Below are 17,263 nucleotides of genomic sequence, written 5' to 3' on the forward strand. Positions count from 1 at the left end.
AATAAACTAACATTAATTTTAAATACATGTATGTAAAAAAGTCAATCATATTTAGGAGCAGGTTTTGTCTTTGTTTCAAAGTATTAGTGGGTTTGGTTGGATGGATGGAAATAGGAGGGAATTAGAAAAAAGCGAAGGGAAAGGCGGGTCCCTTTCCGCGCGGGGCCACTTTTTTGGGCGGAAATGGAGGGAAACATAACGCGGAGAAGCTGTTCGTATTCGTCCTTTCCACGTGTTCATTTAATGTCACATATTTATTTATTTATTTTTCCTAATCATTTAATGCCACATATTAATTATTTTGCTTTAATATTGAATTTATTTGCAGAACAATATGTTGTATTATTAGATACACTAAGCCAAAAGATTAATTAAATTTGTCTTTTTAGTTGTGTATTTCTATATTTTTCTAATAAGATTGAATTATTTATATATAAATAATAAAGCAAGATAATAATGCATATGGTATATGAATATCCTTTTTGTCGATTTTCTCTACAAACAAAGCAAGATAATAATGATTAGAAAAAAAAAACAGCAAGATAATAATGATGTTACAAAAAAGAAGAAGCAAGATATTAATGCATTCCTCTCCTCTTCTTTTTATTTATTGTTTTTATGTAATTTTTGTTGTGTTTTGTTGCCTTTTTTTTTTGTTCTTTGTGGGTTATTGTCTCATGCTCCAACCCGAATTAATTTTGTGGAGGAGACTTTTGTGGTTGGTGTTTGGCCTTCAATTTACTACAGTACCTCTCCTGCAACAACCACTTCATTGTGATTGTTAGCTTCAGACTCTTAACTGAGTCTTTTTGCCATTTGTTATAGCCTTATGCGACCCTTAGAAAGGCCTGTCTTTTTTATAGTTCATTTGAAATTATGAATGAAACCATTGCATATACTTTGTTACTGTTTTTGAATCTGTACTATAATTTCAGTTTGGACTTTATTGTTGAGGCGCCCACCCCTTTGTTGTTCGATCCCATGTAACCATTTTTTTTTTATTTGAATAGAAAAAAAAAATAATAATAATAGTAAAAAAATAGCATTATTTATCCAAATAACACTGGGCAGCATAGTAGTGGCTCTCACCAGAGAGGAAAAACAGGGTGACACTTAGCAAGTTGACCCATTTATAATTTCTTAATTTGTACATTCTATTTTGGATAATTATTCATCAATTCTCACATGTTTTGATTCTTTTGAATTATCCAGCACACTTTTTTTCTTTTTTTATCTAATTATAGAATTATATTTTCAGAAAAAAAAAAGAAGATGATCCAAATCATTAATCTGCCGACATCATGTGAACTGCATCTCTCAAACTTTAATTCCCCAAGATAATAATTTGGAGCTGGGATGCTGACCCATACTCCTCCCTAAATAGCATTTGTCCCCCATCATTAAACTTGGCAAATCCTGCACCACTCAATTTCCCCTGTTCTCATCTCCCCACATCATTTTCAGCCATTTTCTCCCAATTTTGAGCCAATTTTGAGCCAATTTCCGACTCTGTTTACAGGAAACATTCCAAAGTTTCAAAAACCCACATGAAAATCCATTTCACACACTTCAAAAAATGAGACACGCACTAAAAAAATAAGAGCCTCCCCTGATCTGTAGCCAAAATGGTATATGATGGCCTAAATGGGGTGAGAGAAAGAGAAAGACAGAGAGAATCTTAAGACGCTTCCACAAACCACCTTTCGACCATTTGCTCCGGAAATCCCAGTAGGTCCTCATCTCATCTGTACAAAGTAGTACTATATTCTAGATTTCAAACACACACAACACACGCTCATTATTACATCAAAAGGTAGAGATAGAGAGAGAGAGGGGGCATCGGGGACCAGAAAACAGAGACAACCCACGATCTGCTGAGAGAACCCCATTGTAGAACTTGCCCACGAGAGGCCACCAATCATGCCAAAAGGTGCCAAGAAGAGAAAAGCTGCGAAAAAGAAGAAGGAAAATGAAGCCCACAACAACATCTCAACTAACAATCCTCAAGGTATAGGCTTTCTCCTTCCACTTTCTTTTTTTGAATACAGCCCCACAAGATTAATCTACTTTTTACCCATCTGTCATTCAATCATGCGCTCAACTTTTTTTTTTTTTAATTGATTTTTTGTTAAAGCTTTCTGTTTTGCGTGATTTTAACTCTATGAGACCAATCAATAGTTACCCATCTCCATGCTATACACGTATTTTTTAAATCTTTGTTTCTATTTATGTTTGGTCGATTTGGGTTTTCGGCTGTTCGTTGGTGCTTTCTCTTTTGCTTGATTTCAACGCAATCAGACCAATCCAATCTCTTTTTTTTTTTTTTAATCTGTCACTCAATTATACACTTGTGTTTCCCAATCTTTTGTTTTGATTCTGATTCTGATCGGATCAGCTTACGTCTCTTGTCACTAAAATCACGCTTTTAAGTGTTTTAATTTTCTTGTGTTGAATTGGCCAAATAGGTGTTTGATAAAAACTTGTTTTACTTTTCTTTTCTTTTTTTGTAGTTCTTGTGATTGAATCAGCTTATCCTTTGTCACTCAATCATAGTCTATTTTTTAAGGGTTTTTTTTTTCTTCCTGATTTTATGGTCAGGTTGGCTTTAATAAATATTTGTTAGTTGTCACTTGTTATGCTTGATTTTGATTGGAAATCTTCTGATTGATTGAAACTATGTTAGGAAATGATGATGTGAAATCCCTAGATGGGAAGGAAAGTGATAGTGGTGAGGTTAGTAGCCCTGTCTCTCGGGATCAAGATAGCGACCAAAATTCATTTAATGATAGGAATGAGGAGTTGGAGGAGAGAGACGCATCACCCATTCGATCACTTGTTGCTGAGGACAAGTCTATGGAGGATGTATCTAGTGATATAGAGGTTTCCCAGAAAATAAGTTCAGAGGATGATGCTGTTGTTAAAATGGAAAGGGAACTGAAATCTGATGAGAGTTCTGAGAGCAAAAATGGTAGCGTTGAGCATGTTGAGTCTGCCAAGGAAACACATGATGGGGTTGATCGGAGCTCTAGCAGTAGTAGTTCCGATGATGAGTCTCGAGCTTCTGAGAAGAAACCAAAGGAGGAGCCCTACAATTTAGTTTTGGAAGCAAGCCAATGTGATGATTTGGTTCAGCCAGTTGATTCTTCACTGGCAGAGGTGACTTGGGTTAATGAAAATGCACCAGTTGGGGAGACTGTTAATTCAATTGCAGAAAGTGCCCCACATGTTGATTCTGTTAAGTCACTGATATCTGTCTCTGAGGAGACAATTCACATTACTGAAAGTGCTCCAGTTGAGAATCTAGTGATTGCTGATATGATAGAACCAGGATCAAAAGAAAGTGAGGAAAAATTGTCGCCTAAATTGAAAGAGGCTCCAGCAGCTGTGGCGGATTTGGAATTGAAGAAAAATGAGGAAAAAGTATTTCCTTTATCCAATGAAAATGTTCATGCATCTTTGACTGTGGGGGAATCTGTGTCAAATGGATATGAGGGTAAAATATTGCCATCACCAAGTGCTCCTGTTGCTGCAACTAGCAATGGTGCAGCAAATGAAAAAGATTCTGAGATTCCTGAATGTTCTGAAAACCAGGTATTGCCCCCATATTGTCTTGATTGTATATTTACAGTAAAATGCTCCAAAATAAATGTGCTTATCTTTTGCTTAATTGACATGTAGCCTCTGGTAGCACCAGCCCCACGAGTTGTGCAAAAAACCTCCTTCCTGAGTTGCTGTGGATTGTTTGATGTGCTAACAGGCTCTGGGAGATAAGTTCAGGTTGTTATTTCTAATCCCGTTTAAATAGATTTTTGTTTTTCTCTCCCTAAAAAATTTTCTCTCTCTCTCTCTCTCTCTCTCTCTCTCCAAATTTGTCATGCAAGGGTCTTGTGTGCATATGCCTTGAAATACAGTCATTCTTTTATGAAGAGGTCCTATTGTAGCAAAAAAAAAGGTCTAAGATTGGCAAAACTAGTTTGTCTTTCTAGTAAATATTACATGGAAGAAATATAATATCTATTGCCAGGCAATTTGTACTAGCATTTGATTTGTGATTCATGTTTCCATTTTTCGTTAGGGAAACTAGGATAAATGGCCCTGTGGCATATATCAATTGCTTGATGATGTAGATTTCACATTTGTGACATATAATATGTAGATATGAATAGTGTTTTTTGCTTGGTTAAAAGTTTGGACAAGTGCTCTAAAATCAAAGGGTTCTTGAGATATGCGGTAAAAATATGATTTTGAGGAAATTAAGTGCAAATTGTTGGAAAACTTTTAACACTCACAATAGCTGAAATCATCCTACCCAACACCTCCATCACTAGAACAAACAACAAAGGAGACGAAGGATCCCCTTGCCTCAAGCCTCGAGAATTGCTAAAGAAGCCTGTAAAAGAGCCATTCACCAAAACCAAAAACCGCACTGAGGAAATATAACGAGCTATCCAACCAAGAGCACCACTTCCCCCCAAACCCACATTTTCTCAACATGTACAATTGAAAATCCCAATTAACATGATCATAAACTTTTTTAAGTCCATTTTACGAATGACTGCCAGTTCTCTAGATCTAAATCTATTATCAAGGCATTCATTGGCAATAAGAATAGGATCTAAAATTTTCCCTACCTTGGAGGAATGCATTTTGTGACTTAGATATGATTCTCTCCAACACTATTTTTAGCCTTTTCGCTAGAATCTTAGCAATCATCTTATAAATGCTACCCACCAAACTGATCGGGCTGGAATCCTTGGGGTTGACAGCCCCTGGGATTTTCGGAATGAGGGTGAGGAACGTAGCATTAAGGTTTCTCTCAAACTTGCCACTAGCATGAAACTCAAAATAGACCTTCAAGATGTCCTCTTTCAAAACAGCCTAACACGCTTGGAAGAAAGCCATAAAGTAACCATTGGCGCCCAGCGCATTGTCAATACCTTGTATCTTTGGACAACTACTTATATTTCTCATTTAATGATTAGTTATCATAATTTTCTTATTATTTTTGCCCCTACTACCTAGGTAGCTTCTCTTGTATACCTTCTGTGTACATGGGGATGCCTTATGTTTTTAATGATGGCTCGATTAATTATCAAAAAAAAGTATTGGTGGTTGTTGATACTTATTTAAAAAAGTGGCCCTTGACAAAAAGCATAATTAGATGACACAATTCAGCTAATCTACACAAAGCAATTAAAGTAGGATCTTAATGTTTTGCATTGAGTCAATAATGAATAATGTTTCAAGAAATTTGTTCAATTCTTTCCATGATGCATAACAGTTCAAGTTGAGTATTTTGATGTGCTTATGAAATATTGAACTTTGCCAAGACTCTCCTGTGGTTCATAAATATTTCACCCAACTCAACAGAGCTTAAACTTTAACTCTATGGGGTTGCTATGGGAATACTTTTTTAATCTTTTAGATGTCTCAAGAATCATATCCTACACCATATCATAGCCGATTCCTTTTATTTTATTTTTTATTATCTCTTCTGGTTAGGAAATGAAAATCATTTGCTGTCATATGTCAATTACTTGTACTTTTCAGTTTTAGGATTTTGCTTGCAGAGATTGATTCAGGAACTTTGACATCTTTTTTATGGTTGCTTCTGTATTCCGTGTATTGAGTAATGGTATTTCTGGTGGGTACATATTTTATAATGCATATGGCTATATGCGTCAGACACTCTTTGAGTGTTAGTCAGATGTTTGTGTTTTTTATCTCTCACAATTATAATGTAGTGTAATATAGCATCCATTGTCAGCCCTGTATGTGTGTGTCTCGCACACACACTTGTCCACACGCAGTATATTCAGGTGTATCCCTTACCACTTTCCTACAAATTTGATTTTACCCCTGAGGGTGAGGTGTTTGAGACACTGCCCTTGATGATAAAAGATTCAAGATAAAGGATGGAAAATCTTTCATTTCATGTTTACACTGCCCTTCTTCCTCTCTCTTTCACTCTTTTGAAAGCTACTGAGGCACTTAGTTGCAGTGGAGCAAAAATTTCATATGAAGGGAGAGCAAAAAGCATTTTCATTTATAGTCAAAATATGTTATGCCATGTCAAAGTCCTATAAGATCATCAGGCCCATGCCCTTGCTTCTTTTGGTCCCTCTTACCAAAAATCTGATATTCTCCAACTTTACTGCTACTATTGACTCGAGGGACTTTTTAGTGCCATTCAACAAAGTTTTGACCTTGCACATGCTCGCTCAACTTTTCCTTCTTGTCCTTGTTTGATTTCTGCATATTTCTTTGTTTCCTTCAACTTGAACTAGGGTACTACAAGATTGTTGAGATTATTTTTTTTTTTCACCCTTCAATTCATTGTTATTGAGCTTTAGCTCATGATCTGGGATTTATTCATAGGGTAGCAAATTCTGCAAGTAATGACTGCTTGAGATAGCGGCTTTTCAATTTGTATTAGAGAAATCATTGCTGAATATTTTACATGAGTTGCTTTCCTTTCTTTGTTCCAACTTCTTTGTTTAACTTATGTTATTTCTTGAGCCTATTCTACTCTGCATCACACAGTTCTTTTGTCTATAATGACCTTGTGGGTTTGATCTTGGAGACTAGATGCAGTAATCTTTTGTTCCTAGCAAATTCCTTTTAGATTCTGTTTGCCTTGTGAATTAGGTTGCTGTCTCAGTGGTGCTGGTGTGATCTGAAACTTTGAAAGTGAGGGATTATTTTCTTCCTGATTGGTTCACAATTGCCAGTAAAGCTTGTCTGATCTTGTGATTTGAACATCTCCCTTGTTGATTTTCTAGGTTTTTGTTCCTTTTTGTTTTCATTTTCCTTAGATTCAATCCACCCAAATTAAACCAAGTATTGGTTGGTAGTTACTCTCTATTAGCACGAGGGATGAGGCACTTGTATAATTGTTTTTTAAGGGGAAATTACACTTATGCTCCCTTGAACTGACACCTCATTTGCAAACATCCCTTCCAAACTACCACATGTGACACTTTGACCCTCTGAAACTATCATTTCCTTCCAATTTTCACCCTTCACAAGTGTTTAATGTTAAAATAAATGGAAAATGGTGCACTTGATCCACATGCATGAATTTTTTACTTGAAATGTCCAAAGTGCCTCGATTTTGAGAGTTGGAATGTTGTAATTGACCTCTAGATGGCAAAAAAACAGAAAGAGGAGGGCTAGGCAGACCTACCCTCAAGGCCACCGAGGGAGTGTTTGGCCACCTCCAAAACCCCTTTGGTGGTGGGCCTCCCCCGAAATCCCTAATGGGTGGTTTGGCGACCCCAAAAACTTTTGGAATTGTCATTAAAACATTATGATATGGTAATCATTTCTATAGTTGGATGTGAAAGACATCTACTGGTCAAAACCAATCGTTCTTTACTATATAATTCTTTATTTATTGTCTAAAATGTCTCTCATAAAAGAAATACAAAATTATAAAACCAAAGTGGCTGTCCCTTTATATTGTTTATTTTCATTGTGCTATATTTATACATTTAATAAAATACATCAAAACCTTAAGGGGGTGGTCTAACCAACCCGTCAACTCCTTTTTTTTTACTTGAAATGTTCAACTCCTTTTACTTGAACATTTCAAGTAAAAAATTTACACATGTAAGTCACATGCGCAGCTTTTTGTTTATTTTAATGCCAAGATCTAACGGATGGTGCAAATTGACATGAAATGGTAGTATGTAGGGGTTAAGTGTTGCAAATGGTAGTTTGTAGAGGTCTTTGCAAATGAGTTGTTAGTTTGAGGGGGATACATGTAATTTCCTCTTGTTTTAGACTATTCGACTGTTTTTTGAATTTTACTCATGCCTTGAAATTAGTTGATGCTGCAGTGTAAGAAAGTAATTGAAGTAACACCATCTCTTTCACCCTTTTAATGGAGTTGCAATTGATGATTTTCATGGTTTCTTTTTTATGCAGAAACAGAGTATGGATTGGCCCCAGGGACTTGTGAAGCTTGTGAAAGTGAAGGAGGAGTTGGTCTTGAGAAATTTTTGGTATTTCGAACTAGAGTTCTTGTTTTTCCCAATAAATGACGGGCAAGAGCCCTGACCATAATATAGACAGTCTTAAGATATGTGGTGGTGATGTCAATATTTGTAGGCGGCTTAGTGTCCCTAGCTTTCATTACATTGCTTGCTTACTTCTGTAGTCTAGTGTTTTTTCTAGGTGGTGTGCTGTATTTAGTTTCTTTTGCAATGGATAGGGCAGTGGTGCGACCTGGATTTTTACAAGCATTTTTCTGTGATATCAATATTCACTTGATTGCTGTCATGGTGTTTTCTAATGGACAGAGGATTGGGTTTAGGTGCTGTTAAAAAAACTACAATATGTGTGCTGTAGTTTTTTCAACGGCCAGATTTAATTTTACATCTATGATTTGCGTTTTTGGCATATGGGTTTGTTTTAATGCTACATCCTGCCTTTCTCATCGCATGACTGTCTTCTTTTTATTGATTGGGGTGCTTTTGGGAATGGATTTTTCCCTTTTGGAAGGTTAAAAGAGAACCATTGGGCAAAGTTTGATGTGGCTGGCTCTGACATGTATCTGAATGAAACAGGGTCTTGATTGATATATTCTTACATACGCTAGATGGGCTTTTCTGCCTTATTTTGGTCTAGGCAGAGCAATGAAATTAGGTGGCTTGGTAGAAGGTAATAGTTGAATTCAAATACTCAACGAACCTTATCAGGACTGGACATGTCACGAATCCTCTTGAAAGATGGGTGCCTTTGAGAATGCGGACGCATGTGGTGTATGGTTGTTGTCAGCTCGTGCTGTATTGTATTAGGTTCAACGAGTACAACTCATCTATAGTTGCTACCGTTAAGTTTGGAACCCCGAGCAGATTGCTAGTGATAAGTTGGAGGAAGGTGAGGATGACGTCAAGTCATCATGCCCCATGTCCTGGGTGAGACGTGTGCTACAATGACCGAGACAAAGGGACCAATCTTACGAGGTGAGCTTAATTTGCTAGGTCGGAGCTGTTTTGTTAATGTAATATCAGCAAGGTTTATTGAAGTTTACAAACTCTTTTTTCTTTTTCAATATGATGAAAAAGTGCTGTTGTTTCACTTGTTGGAAATTTCAAATCACTATTAAACAACCGATATATAGAAATACAGCAAATTCTTTAGCAAACAATCTCTTATTATTTGTTCATACAAATCAAATCAAACTGTAATCACAGCAATCACACGGAAGTCTGCCAAATCTTTGGCATTTTTGTACACGGTCAAGGGGTAAAAAATGAACAAACAAAACAAAATAAAAGAAAAAGAAAAGAAGACAATTCACAGAGACACCATGTCACCCAACTTTCAAGGTCTTCTATATGCAGCCGAATGAATGGCTGCAATGTATAGAAGCTGTGTAGCCGAAAGGATGATTAGGAATGCCTCCATCGTTCTCTGCAACAACAAAACACTTGTGTTTTAATTTCCCATACGAAAAGAAGAAAAAAGAAAAAGAGAAAGGAAAGCTGTTTTTTCTTGTGTCTTACCAGACGAGCATTTCTGATGCGCAGCTCAATCTCTTTGCAGGCAAACCTGCAGAATTTATTTAGCTGATTAGAATCAACAAAAACCACCCATTTCTGATGCCTTTTTGTCATTGCTGGTTGGAGATATAAAGAGGAAAAATTATTCTTACCCCATGGCAAGGATAGTAAGAGTCCAAGCAATGGTTGCTGCTGTAACTGCAGATGGCATGCTATCTAATGTCCAAGAACGAAGATGGTTGAATCCAGATATTACTGATGCAACACCAACAACTCCAGCAAGCAAAGCAAACGTGACAAAGAACCCAGTGGCAGCATTTCCCATTGGGAAGTATATGGGTGAAAAATGTGCAGGAAGCTCAAATCCAGATCCTGCAATGCTCAAACTTGATTAGCACCTTAGGGATGGGTGGAACAAGAAATTTTATATGGGGAGGGGGGAAATTGATATTTGAGGGTCTACTTTATAAAAATATGTTTTTGAGGGATTTCTTTTTTATAAACTTTTTGAGGAATTAGCTTGGGGGGCTTTCACATCTCGGCTCTACATTGAAAAGATGAATAGTTTACATAAAAAGAGCGAATTATAAAGGCGTTTATGGGTGTTAAGTCGAGCTTTATAAGTGATTGTAGGGAATTTTTAAATTGATAGCGCAAATGGTATCGGAACAAGCTAGTAACTCCATGTGATACTGAGGCACCTCATGATGGGGCCTTGATGAGAACGTTAGGGATTTAAGAGGAGAGATTATAGTACCCCGTCCTAAGTAGCAAACAAATGCAAAATGATAAGAAATGAGAGGAAGAGAGGAAAAGTACCGATGATGAAACCATGGTCAATTGCTCTATTCATTGCCCAACCACCAATGCCCAGAACTATGACATACATGCAGAAATTCAGGATCAAAAGTAGCCCAGCTGCCGATTTCATTTGGTCACCAGCCATCTATGAACAATATGGTTTACAATGAAAAGCTGCTAGAATAATAGGAAAGAGGTAGGAGTTTTTCAGGAAACCCTAAAAGTGAAATGCAGGGAAGATTACTACTTGATGTATGTGCTTTGTGCAAGAAGGGGTCCTATAAATATCATGGCATTGAGGGTTTTGGTTCTTTTCTTGCTTAAGGCTGTTGGCTACAAAGGATTCTGTGGGGGTTGTAAAGAGGATGCTTCATATTCAAGGCAAGCCAACAAAAATGCAAGATTCTTGCTTGGCGTAGATTTAAAAGTCTTTTCTTTTTTAGTGGTACATTCTTAAGAGGGGATTTGTGCCGTAAGTTGTTCCAGGGAGGAAAGTGATATTCTTTGCCAGTCCCATAGGATCAATTAGGTGTCAATCTTATGTCTTTTAGAGCAAGTAAATTTAGTACACTATTCTCTCTACAAATGTTGCATGATATGGATGTGTAAAAACATGCTCTTTCAATAAGAATTGCAACTCTAAGTGTGTCATTTTAATGCTTTATGAGAAATATTAACTGCAAATTACAATTTTGTTTGCAAGGGAGTAGTATTTGTTCTATATCATGGTAAATTGTTATGATTTTAGTAAGGCACAATTTGGAGTATGAGTTCTAAGTAGAACCGAGCCACCTTAGTATGTAATAGGTTTAAGGGCCTAACTTTTTGTATTTCATTAACTCTTGAAGCTTTTGGTGTATTGATAAGGTACCTGATATTGATTTACAAGCAGACACAATGTAGACGTTCGAATCTCAGAAAGAATAACCTATAAAAAGGGTTACTAAATGCCTGAGTGAAGCTGTCACAAAAGTGAAAAAGAACCATAGAGTAGGTTACCGTGAATGTTGACACAGAAGCATGGTGAATTATTAGGATCTGGGTGAGATCCAATTTTGGGTATAAGCGCTAGATTGAACCACTTTAATATGAAATAGATTTAAGGGCCTAACTTTCTGGTATCGGTGAGGTACATAACATAAACATAAACAACCAAAAAGAGAACTAAAGCTCAAAAATTAAAGGAATTGGGTTATTGGGCCATTATTAAAAAAAAAAAAAAGAAGAAGATAAATTTAAAAATAATTAAAATTTATTAAAGATTGAGAACTAAAAACGTGTAAAAGCCGGGACAAGACGGTGCGTTTTGATGCATTTTCCCTCTAAATTCTCGTACTCGTTAATCTATTATCGTTACACAGACGAATTTCCATGTTAACATTTCGCGCCACTTCTCGAAAGTTTAGATTTCCACGCGCTTCGTTTTCATTCTCTATTCCACGCTCTAATTCGAGCACTCCCTCTTATAGATCGTTGCTCTCTGATCACCTAAAGAACCACAGATTAGACGAAGCTCGTGAAGTTTTGGATCGAATCCCGGTTCGAAATGTAACTCTATGCACCATGATGATCAATGGGTATGCGCGAAATGGCAGGCTCGGTGAGGCCTTGAAGCTTTTTGACGAAATGCCGGAGAGAGACGTGGTTTCCTGGAATTCGATGATAAAAGGGAGTTTGGATTGTGGGGATTCGGGTATGGCTGTGAAGCTTTTCGATGAAATGCCGGAGAGGAATGTTGTGTCTTGGACGACGATGGTGAATGGGTATTTGCAATTTGGGAGTGTTGAGATGGCAGAGCGCCTGTTTCGGGAGATGCCAGTGAGGGATGCGGCGGCCTGGAATTCGATGATTTATGGGTATTGTGATAATGGTAAGGTTGAAGATGGTATGAGATTGTTTGAGGAGATGCCTTGTCGGAATGTGATTTCGTGGACTTCGATGATTGGAGGGCTTGACCAGAATGGGAAGAGCAATGAAGCTTTGTGCCTATTTAGGAAGATGGTGGGTTCTGGTACTGAGCCCACTTCGACTACATTTGTTTGTGTATTGACAGCTTGTGCAAATATATTAGCTTCACATCTAGGTGTTCAGAGTCATGGACAGGTTATTAAGTTAGGGTACTGCTTTGATGAATTTATATCTGCTTCACTTATAACATTTTATTCAAATTGCAAGCAAATAGAGGATGCTGGCAAGGTTTTCCACGAGGTAATGCATAAAAATGTAGTGGTATGGACATCTATTGTAACGGGATATGGTTTAAATTGTAAGCATGAGGATGCAATGAAGGTTTTTGGGGATATGATAAAAATGGGTGTCCTTCCAAATCAATCTTCTTTCACAAGTGCTTTGAATTCATGTTCTGGATTAGAGGCTCTTGATATAGGCAAAGAGGTCCACACAGTAGCTATTAAGCTGGGTTTGGAAACTGATGTCTTTGTAGGTAATTCTATTGTTGTCATGTATACTAAATGTGGAAATATAAATGATGGGGTTGCTGTATTTAAAAGAATTCGGGAGAAGAATATTGTCTCATGGAATTCAATTATTGTTGGATGTGCACAACATGGGTGTGGCTTCTGGACTCTAACTCTCTTTAACCAAATGATACGCGCAGGGGTAGAACCAGATGAAATCACATTCACAGGGTTGCTTACTGTGTGTAGCCATTCCGGGATGTTACAGAAAGGGAGGTATTTTTTCAAATATTTCAGTCAAAGTAAACATATTGAGGTGAAGCTTGAACATTGTACATGTATGGTTGATGTCTTGGGCCGATCTGGTGAGTTGGAAGAAGCAGAGGAATTCATAAGAAACATGCCTATAAAAGCAAATTCTTCGGTCTGGCTAGCTTTGCTTAGTGCCTGTAAGATGCATTCTAACTTATATGTGGCCGAAAGAGCTGCAAAATGCATTTTTGATCTAGAACCAAATTGTAGTGCAGCATATGTTTTATTATCTAATTTATATGCTTCTGCAAAAAGATGGGGTGATGTCTCCAGGTTACGGAGGAAGATGAAACATAGTGGAATTGTAAAACAAGCAGGATCCAGTTGGGTTGTTCTTAAGGGGCTAAGGTATGAATTTCTTTCTGGAGATAGGTCCCATCCCCTCAGTGAAAAAATATATAAAAAACTGGACTGGTTGGGAGGAAAGCTGAAGGAATTTGGTTATATTCCTGATCAACAGTTTGCTTTGCATGATGTTGAGGTTGAACAAAAGGAAGAGATGCTGTCTTATCATAGCGAGAGGCTTGCCATTGGTTTTGGGTTGATTAGTACTGTTGAGGGGAGTCCAATAACAGTAATGAAGAATCTTCGTGTATGTGGCGACTGCCACTCTGCTATTAAGCTTATAGCAAAGATTGTTGGGCGGGAGATCACTGTAAGAGATTCTAGCCGCTTTCATCACTTCAGGGATGGCATTTGTTCTTGTGGAGATTATTGGTAGTGCTACTCATGGGTTTGTGGGACAAACTATGTGAAATTGTTTTGGGGGGCTTTATAATGCTTGAAATAATTTACAGTAAAGCATGTTTAGGCATATCATATCATGCCCATAAAATCAGAAACTATCAGAGGAATGATGAGATTAAGAAATTCTTTGGCCATCTTTTGGTATGACTTGAGGACAAAGCACACCACTTTCTAGTTTAAGGTTCCTGGATGTAGATACTGCGGCATTTAATGATTTCCTTGTCAGAATTTGAACAGAGAAGTGGAGTTGTCTTGTCTACAAAAACTCTTTATATTTGGAGTTGCTTCTAGATCTTTGTTTCTAGATGGTCCTCTTCATCAGTTAAATAGACATTTTAGTGGTGATGGTTATGACATAAGAAATCGGAGTTCTATTGATCCATGTTTCTGTGGCAATCTCATAAGGAGGTATGCAAGAATTGTTTTGTAGATAGAAAGTGAATTTTCAAAGGGCAAAACGCTATTCATAGTGGTCAGAAGCAAATCCAATTCTGGTGATTGTGATAATGTGGTAGATAGTTGAGAGATTCAAGTTATTCAACTATGAATTATAGAACTTTTCCTTGGATGTTGACTGTATCAGCAATGGGAGTGAAGAGTCTTATGCTACAAATCATTCTCTACATGTTGTGAAAATGTGGATGCCCAGAGGAATGTTCCTCAAGGACCTCCATTTGAAGGTGATTTTTTTGTGTGTGTGTTAGAAAAGAGAGTGAAGTTTGAAAACGTGAAAATTTTATGTTTTTTAAAGTGGAAAAATACTTCAGAAGGTAATATCAAATCACTCCATAAAGTGTAAATTTTGTCAATTTACTCCCTAAGATTTCAATTGATATCAAATAGATCTTTCAGATTTTACGGTACTAGCATGCCATACCCAATCAAAAAGCAACCCATGCCCCCTTGAATAAAAAATAAAAATACAAAAACAATAAAAAAAACAGATTTTTTTTTTTAATTTTTAATTTTTTTAAATTGATCGCTCTTACCTCTAGGGGTGGCCTTGCAGCCACCACCATTTGTTGGGTGTAGCCAAATAGGGGTGATCGCGAGGCCACCTCCCACCTCTAGGGATTGGCTTGCGTGGCTGCCCCAAGCAAATGGGTTGGCTCGAGTGGCTAACCTAAATCTTGTGTGTGTGTTTCTTCTTAACAAAAAGATCCCGAAGCATTTTTTCCCTTTTAAAAATATAAATCAAATTGCACTTATTGTAGGGGTGAAAACGTGGTTACGGTTAGCGGTTATTGGCTAAAATCGCTAACTGTAACTACCTAGGCGGTCAGTAAAATTCACTAACGGCCTCCGCGGTTAGTGACTCCAATAACCGCTAACCGCTTTCTAAAAGAAAAAACTTTAAAAATTTTAATATATATATATACATTTTTATATATTTTTTAAATTTTAAACACAAAAAAGACATCATTTCATATATATATATATATATATATATATATATGGTTAGCGTTAGGGGTTTTAAAAAAACCTAAAATCACTAACCGTAACTACCTAGGCGGTTAGCGTTTTTGCTAACCGCCTTCAAAAATAGGTAGCGGTTAACAGTTAGTGTAGTTATTAATAACCGCATTTTCACCCCCGAGACTTAGTATATGGTTTAACCCCTGGTCCACTCATTTTTCCCAAAATGCCCATACTCTAGTAGTTATAAAGCTCAGTTTATTATCGGCGCCAAACCCATTTCATTTTCCCATTCCTCCAAACAACTCTCTCTCAAGAAACTCTCGATCTCTCAAGAAAACCAGTAATCTTCTTTTTGGTATTTCAAGCTTCTTCCAATATGGAAGGCAAGCCAGACAAGCTCTTGACTCATGCGATTCAAAATATGCTTGAATTTCAGACCAATATTTCGATTTTTGAAAAGAAGATACAAACCCTGATGCGTGAATGTAAAGAGGAATTAATCAAGAGAGCTGGAGATTCTGTAAACAAGAGCTCGATGCGGTGGATGAATGCATCTCACACATCCAATGAAGAATCTTCTTCCGGGTCTGTGATCACAATGAAGGCTCGAGTAGTTGAAGTTGGGATTCAGCTTAGTAATCTGGTTATTGATTTTGTGTTTATGATGTCGAGGCGAGATGAATTTGCAGAAAAGATAGGAAAATTCAAGGCTGTATTCAAATGGGCCACTAAGCTTAATTCCATGGTGATTGAGAAGGTTGTCAATCTGCTGGAAATGGCTGACAGTGAAGTGAGGAAGATGAGAAGATCCCAGGACTTGAAGAATAAAGGAAAGCCGGTAATTGATGACGGCAATCGGGATGAAAGATCAAACGAAAGAACTGGAGTTAAAGAACTCGTCCATCAATTCTTGGAGCAAATTCTGTATCAAATCTTTGATCAATTTCTTCAAGCAGTTCTGAGCTTAGAATTCATTACAAGTTATCGGAAACTTCCCGATTCGGAGTTGCAATTGAAAAAAGCTCTGTCAATGATAGAATGTGATGTAAAGCATTGTGAGACGGTGGTGGAATGGTTAAGACAGGATATCATGGCATTGCAGACATTGTTTCCATTCAAATCGGAGTTCGAGGAAGCGAAGATGGCGGAAGCTCGGAATTTCGTGGCTCTGAAGATATATGAAATGTGGATAGGATTACTGGATTCATCAGAGCCGGATGTTCATTGGACCAGATATGGCAAAGAAAATGGAAATACAGCATCAGAGACGAAGCCCGGAGATGTTCAGATGAGATCCGTTGGTGTTACGAGGGTGGAAGTAGAGCAAGTGCAGTCTAGCTTAAATGATGAAGGTGAGGACTTGCCAGAATCAGCATCAGAGACGGAGGTTGAAGCAGAGAAGCCATCAAAGAAGTGCTGCTGTTGTTGTTGTTGTAAATAAGCTGAGATTTCTGCAGCTTTTTTTCGTTTTCCTAAGCTTTTGAATTGTACCAACTTTCAATAAAATCTGTTTGTTTAGCTATGAATTGTTGCATAATAAGAAAATCATTTGTAAGCTGGTTTTCTGATTGATTGTTTTTGGTCTTTAGTTGATTGTCTATAGTTGTACGATAGTAATGTAGTTTCTAGCATTACTCTAATTATGTTGAGAACAATGACTACAAACTGGGCTAAAAATTTGCCATATTGAGGAAATGGAGGCGGTGCCTGAGCGGAGAAAGCAAGGTGAAAGGAGGGGAGGAGATGCCGAGGGGAGTAGAGGTGAGGCGTGTGAGCGGCGATGGAAGGCGGAGAATGGCTTATAAGAAAAATAAAAATTATAGAAAACCAAAAGGTGGAAAAATGGAGATAAGAGAAACTTCCTATATAAATACACAACACAATAGAGAAACATAACCAATATCCTTGAAGAAAATGAAACCATTAGCCAAGATCAGAATTGCCTATGAAGAGGGATTTTCGAGGTTACATGCTGAAGGGGTCAAGAAGAATGGAAGATCCGTGGGTTGTAATGGGTAGAAAAGTGAAGCCCTGAGTGGAGTTTCGATGGCAAGAAGT

The 17,263-nt window shown here is 37.4% G+C and overlaps 3 protein-coding genes across 3 annotated transcripts; 2 read left to right on the forward strand and 1 right to left on the reverse strand.

Annotated features, from left to right (window-relative positions):
• The first annotated feature begins 1,461 nt into the window (after positions 1–1,461).
• On the forward strand, positions 1,462–8,441 carry LOC132171869 (uncharacterized). Its single transcript, XM_059583280.1, has 4 exons — positions 1,462–2,008; positions 2,684–3,591; positions 3,679–3,777; positions 7,930–8,441. Exons 1-3 carry the CDS (start codon positions 1,921–1,923, stop codon positions 3,769–3,771), a joined length of 1,089 nt encoding a protein of 362 aa, XP_059439263.1. The 5' UTR covers positions 1,462–1,920; the 3' UTR covers positions 3,772–3,777; positions 7,930–8,441.
• A 698-nt stretch (positions 8,442–9,139) lies between these two features.
• Positions 9,140–10,558, reverse strand: LOC132172401 (membrane protein PM19L-like). The gene is made up of 4 exons (XM_059583888.1): positions 10,329–10,558; positions 9,662–9,881; positions 9,513–9,558; positions 9,140–9,420 (listed from the first exon to the last, which is right to left on the reverse strand). Exons 1-4 carry the CDS (start codon positions 10,453–10,455, stop codon positions 9,331–9,333), a joined length of 483 nt encoding a protein of 160 aa, XP_059439871.1. The 5' UTR covers positions 10,456–10,558; the 3' UTR covers positions 9,140–9,330.
• Positions 10,559–11,681: 1,123 nt separating this feature from the next.
• LOC132171475 (pentatricopeptide repeat-containing protein At5g46460, mitochondrial-like) lies at positions 11,682–14,553 on the forward strand. Its single transcript, XM_059582795.1, has one exon. It carries the CDS (start codon positions 11,682–11,684, stop codon positions 13,758–13,760), a length of 2,079 nt encoding a protein of 692 aa, XP_059438778.1. The 3' UTR covers positions 13,761–14,553.
• The last annotated feature ends 2,710 nt before the right edge of the window (positions 14,554–17,263 follow it).

Source organism: Corylus avellana, chromosome ca2, assembly GCF_901000735.1.
Source record: "Corylus avellana chromosome ca2, CavTom2PMs-1.0".
Lineage (NCBI taxonomy): Eukaryota > Viridiplantae > Streptophyta > Magnoliopsida > Fagales > Betulaceae > Corylus > Corylus avellana.

Coding starts and splice junctions, on each gene's coding strand:
- LOC132172401 (XM_059583888.1), bottom strand. CDS start 10,455: ATGGCTGGTGACCAAATGAAATCGGCAGCTGGGCTACTTTTGATCCTG. Junction 9,882..10,328: donor TGACCATGGTTTCATCATCG/GTACTTTTCCTC, acceptor TGAGCATTGCAG/GATCTGGATTTGAGCTTCCT. Junction 9,421..9,512: donor GCATCAGAAATGCTCGTCTG/GTAAGACACAAG, acceptor TTGTTGTTGCAG/AGAACGATGGAGGCATTCCT.
- LOC132171869 (XM_059583280.1), top strand. CDS start 1,921: ATGCCAAAAGGTGCCAAGAAGAGAAAAGCTGCGAAAAAGAAGAAGGAA. Junction 2,009..2,683: donor CTCAACTAACAATCCTCAAG/GTATAGGCTTTC, acceptor AAACTATGTTAG/GAAATGATGATGTGAAATCC. Junction 3,592..3,678: donor CTGAATGTTCTGAAAACCAG/GTATTGCCCCCA, acceptor ATTGACATGTAG/CCTCTGGTAGCACCAGCCCC.
- LOC132171475 (XM_059582795.1), top strand. CDS start 11,682: ATGTTAACATTTCGCGCCACTTCTCGAAAGTTTAGATTTCCACGCGCT.